The following is a 5,299-nucleotide window of genomic DNA, read 5'->3' as shown; positions in this document are numbered from 1 at the left end:
AAATAAAACAAATGTGATAACCATGCCAAAGGGGGGCAGAAGAATGATGTGGCACATTTTAATGCCCCTCTCCTTGTGGGGAAACAAGACAGACTTTGTCCCCCCCAACGATATGGTTATAGACAAAAAAAAAAAAATCTCCTGTAGGGCAACAGGGAAAATTATAATGCCCTTAGCTCTGTGGTGGCTTGATTTTTATCAGTGGGTAAGACGGCTGGGTGCATGGGAAGGGCGATGCAATCTGTCCGATCTCCGGTATATATGGTTAGGGTGCATGGGAAGGGCGATGTAATCTGTCCGATGCCCGGTACATATGGTTAGGGTGCATAGGAAGGGCGATGCAATCTGTCTGATCTCCGGTATATATGGTTAGGGTGCATGGGAAGGGCGATGCAATCTGTCCGATCTCCGGTATATATGGTTAGGGTGCAAGGAAAGGGCGATGTAATCTATCCCATTTCCGGTATATATGGTGGCTGGGTGCATGGGAAGGGTGATGTATTCTATCTGATTCCCGTATATATGGCGGCTGGGTGCATGGGAAGGGCGATGCAATCTGTCTGATCTCCGGTATATATGGCGGCTGGGTGCATGGGAAGGGTGATGTATTCTATCTGATTCCCGTATATATGGTGGCTGGGTGCATGGGAAGGGTGATGTATTCTATCCGATCCCCGGTATATATGGCGGCTGGGTGAACGGGAAGGGCGATATAATCTATGCAATCCCTGGTATATATGGCGGGTGCAATGTTCTGGACATCGATGTACCTTGCGTAGTTGTGCTTGAACGGCCTTCTCATCAGATGGAGCTCGGGGAGAGCGCAACCGTATAGGGCTGGAACCTTCTCCTAAACTCTGGTCCGAGCCTGGAGGAGACAGAGAAGAAGAAGAAGTAATGAGAAAGAGATAAAACTATATATTACAGCACAGATACAAAGGATGGAGATTCCTGATCCATGTTTCCCCAAGAACCAATCCCCACCTCCTATATCGTAAGCTCTTTGGGGCACGGTACTCTCCTTTTCCTGTGTCACTGTCTTGTCATTTGCAACCCCTATTTAATGTACAGCGCTGCATAATATGTTGGTGCTGAACAAATCCTGTATAATAATTATAATCGGGACCAGGAAAAATGATTTTATGTCTAGGGAAAAAGGACCGCTCACCCGAATAACTGCACACAGCTCCACGAGAAGACGACCGGAATAGGAAACTTCTGGGCTTCTGGGCCACAGACGAGTCTGGAATAAAGACAAACATTGGATAGCAACACAAAAATTTAGAAAATGTGGATGAGAAGGAAAGGGGGAATACAGCAGGGGAGGGGTCACCGGTACATAAAATTACCCCAACCGAGGAAGCAATAAAAATGTTTCCTTCAGACATACCTGAGGACTGAGAGGTAGCAGAGGTGCCGGTACAAATGTTGGCCTGACTTCCCTGCATTGAAAACAAAGGGTTATTGATGAGTAAATTACACCGATATTCTGCTTACAGATTCCTGCAGTCTGACTGCTTTCATTATACAGCTGCATAGAAATCAGCGAGGGCAAGACACAAAATATAAGAAAAATTTCCAAACAGGTCACCGCAGGAAAGAAAAAAATGCAGAAAAGGAATGAAAAGATTCACAACTACGGCTCACACCTTTACAAAGTGAATGCAGTAAAATTCTCTTGCTGCACCAGAACCAGAAAACAGCCCAACTTACAGCAAGACAAACATCCCCCAGAGAAGCCTGAAATCTTCCGGAACATTAGGGGTTCCAAATCATAAATACTGTGTGTCTAGAGAAGCACACCATCCCTACTGTGAAACATAGTGGAGGCTCTCTGCTGTTTTAGGAGTAAGCCTACATACATACGTCAGATGATTCTCGTCCGAAAAATGCCCTAGGGCTGGTATCGGATGAGAATCTGGCTTGTTTACAGCACTCAACCGTCATCGATCCACGAACGGGGAACGATCATAATACAAGTGAAGGGTAGAGAGCGCAGCGGGGTGCCATTTCGTTGTTCTCCCCCCTCCCCTCTCCATAGAGCATAATGCCGTTGTATGTAGAGTGCTTGTTCATGCATTGATCAGTCTTTTGTCCTTTTAAAGGATTGTGAAAGACAAATATTGCACGTGAATTTTATTTACCAACAATAGCCAGATGAATGCAGCATATTCACTGAAATATTGGGGGTGAATCTTGCATTGAACAGCCCAGAAACTGCACATGGGATAACACACCAGCTTTCCCAAATAACGTTGATCAGAAAGGCCTGATGGACCTTTTAGTGGTAACTTAGGGAAGGTTCTGGAGTGGCCATTAGAATCTCCACACCTCAGCAGAACCTATGGGGAGATCTTAGACGTGTGATACACAAAGTCATTACAGGACAAGGGGGTTTTGTACAGAAATGAGAAAAGAAATGTGCACAGCACCACTGATGATTTAATAATGAGAAGGAAGGGTATAAATAATTATAAACGGTCTATTTCATTATTTTTTTGGTGCTAATATTCTGCGATGCCTGAAGCTTTCATTTAAATCTTATTAAAAATAAAAGAACTGCATTCACTCCAATCTCTCATGTTTCCTTGGTCTGCATTGTGAAGGAAAGGTGCTTCCGGCAGGCCCAAATCCCCTCTCACTGATCCCCAAGCTCCCTGTGTGTCTTTATTCCTGATGAATTGGCTGAGAATTGTTGGGACCTAGATGTTGCTAAAGAGCCAAGGGACTTGTGTTAGTGAACCCAACAGAGGTTCAGGATTGCCTGGCTGTTGGTATTGCTGGAACTGTTAGTTATCTTGTGCCCTGAATAGATCAAGGTATAGATGCCAAGCTTTCTATCTTCATGGCCACTCGGTACACGTGGCTGAAAAGTTGAGAATTAGAAAATGAAAAATGTGCAGCGTGACTTACCTGACTCCGTAATCTGGTGCAGTTCTCAGAGGGGCCACTAGAGGGACAAGAGATGAAATAAAACTTTAGCTGACAATGATATTGATAAAAATCTTCTGCTATCAATCTATAAAGCAGCAGCTTCATCCAGCAAAACCAATACTGAAACTTCTGCATTACAAGAGATGCAGAATAAATGAATGATAACTTCCCCAACATCTGCTGCATACTGTATTTTGTTACTTTTCATTCGGCATTAATGTAAATCTGAAATCAAGAGTGTCTTTTTTTTTTTTTAATTCTTTATGGGAACACATTTCTAACCACTGTTACCCTACTGGGGTTATTCACTTGGTTCCTGGTGATCACTGCTTCTTGGGCTAAAAGTAATAGGAAATTAAAACCTGAATTCCACCATAAGCCTTACAACCCCTCACATCCTTTTTGGAGGACTGGGTATGGGGAAGATACCCTGCAAATGAACGGCTTTCCAATGTGGGTGGAAGGAATGGGGCTAGGTTTGCTGCAGGAGAACGGAGTGCCCCTTCTTTTTTTTCTGGCCACTTAAAGCAGAACTAAATCAACCTCCTTGGTGGTCTGAATAATGAGTATTTTTAAATGTACATTTATATTTTTTAGTTTAAGTTTCCCGCCTGGACCCACCTACCAGTCCCACTGTCCCGCCCTGCAGCCTAAGGCTAGCGACCAGATGCCCGGCCAGTATCTGTTCCCCCTAGCATTGCGTCCCCAACGTTCATACACCGGGGACGCAAATGCCGACTGCCATCTGTGTAGTCTGGGGATGTCCGTCCGGCATCACCAGAGGAAAGCAGATACCGGGCACTGCTGGAGGACGCCACAGGAACAATGGAACCAGGTAGACTTTAAAACTCTCTGGCAATTCTACCCAGAGTGTGGCTCAGTGTGCTGCTTTTGGCACTGAAAAAAAAACCCCAAGCCACACTCAGGAATTCTGCCAGGAAGGTTAAAGAAACGAAAACACACTCAGCTTTATTTCCTCAGATCCCTAGCCATCCCAGAATCCTCCTTTGTCTTGGTGCAGAGGAATCCTAAGATTCCGCCATCTTTGTCGGTATTCTTTCTACTTGCAGATCGGACTGCTCATGCGCGAGATTGGTATTTTTCTCCATGGTTATCCTTCTGGTCATGCCACATCTCAGAAAGCCAGAAGCCTCCTGCAATAGGTGACGGGGGTATCCCAGGAGGCTCTTCGCTCCCATTCAGTCTTTACCCCCGTGGGAGTAAAAACAGAAGGGGAGGGGCTTAAGGGTTTAAAACCAATTAAAAAAACATTTGGGTTTGGTCCGCTTTAAGTTTGTTATCTACATTAAGTGTCTGGTTTAATGCTCTTCTTGGGTCAGGGATCCCCATGTCTATTCCCCATGAATAGACAGAATATCTTGGTTACATCTTGTGGTCGTCATAGATTTCAGCTGGGGCTTGGCAAACATTGAAGTTTTTATTGCTGTCTATGCTTTCATGTTTCTACACAAGGATACAACTTTGTAAGAAACTCCCTAATGGGTTCACAGACAAAGAAAAAAACACTTTAACCTGTGCTATACAAAAGAAAAATCTAAAACACAGGCATGCTGCACAACAATCACACAATATACACTATAGGGGTTGTACTCACTTCACTGCTTCACTCTAGCTCTGAGCTGGAGGACTGCTTGTCGGCAAAACCTTGGGAAAGCTGCAAAAAGAACAAAGCTCCAATCAGAACTGAATTCCCACCCCCAAGGAACTTATATGCCCACTTCCAACAAGCAAGGCCATGGCAGATGTCCTGCCACCCTCACCTGTCTCTGTGCTCCATGGATGATCCCTGCCACCCTCACCTGTCTCTGTGCTCCATGGATGATCCCTGCCACCCTCACCTGTGTGCTCCATGGATGATCCCTGCCACCCTCACCTGTCTTTGTGCACTATGGATGATCCCTGCCACCCTCACCTGTCTCTGTGCTCCATAGATGATCCCTGCCACCCTCACCTGTCTCTGTGCTCCATGGATGATTCCTGCCACCCTCACCTGTCTCTGTGTTCCATAGATGATCCCTGCCAACCTCACCTGTCTCTATGCTCCATAGATGATCCCTGCCACCCTTACCTGTCCCTGTGCTCCATGGATGATCCCTGCCACCCTCACTTGTCTCTGTGCTCCATGGATGATTCCTGCCACCCTCACCTGTCTCTGTGCACTATGGATGATCCCTGCCACCCTCACCTGTCTCTATGCTCCATGGATGATCCCTGCCATGCTCACCTGTCTTTGTGCTCCATGGATGATCCCCTGCCACCCTCACCTGTCTCTGTGCTCCATGGATGATCCCTGCCACCCTCACCTGTCTCTGTGCTCCATGGATGATCCCTGCCACCCTCACCT

At 46.0% G+C, this 5,299-nt stretch overlaps 1 protein-coding gene across 1 annotated transcript in view; it reads right to left on the bottom strand.

Annotated features, from left to right (window-relative positions):
* Nucleotides 1–5,299, bottom strand: part of LRCH4 (leucine rich repeats and calponin homology domain containing 4) — a gene marked incomplete in the record, with an annotated part of 23,331 nt that overhangs the window by 7,824 nt on the left and 10,208 nt on the right. The window contains 5 exon segments of the mRNA XM_072399244.1: nucleotides 771–868; nucleotides 1,169–1,243; nucleotides 1,391–1,442; nucleotides 2,914–2,950; nucleotides 4,550–4,609. Of these exon segments, the coding sequence (XP_072255345.1) occupies nucleotides 4,564–4,609 (46 nt within the window).

This window comes from Pyxicephalus adspersus, chromosome 2 (assembly GCF_032062135.1).
Source record: "Pyxicephalus adspersus chromosome 2, UCB_Pads_2.0, whole genome shotgun sequence".
Lineage (NCBI taxonomy): Eukaryota > Metazoa > Chordata > Amphibia > Anura > Pyxicephalidae > Pyxicephalus > Pyxicephalus adspersus.
This window is presented reverse-complemented; position numbering and strand designations above follow the sequence as displayed.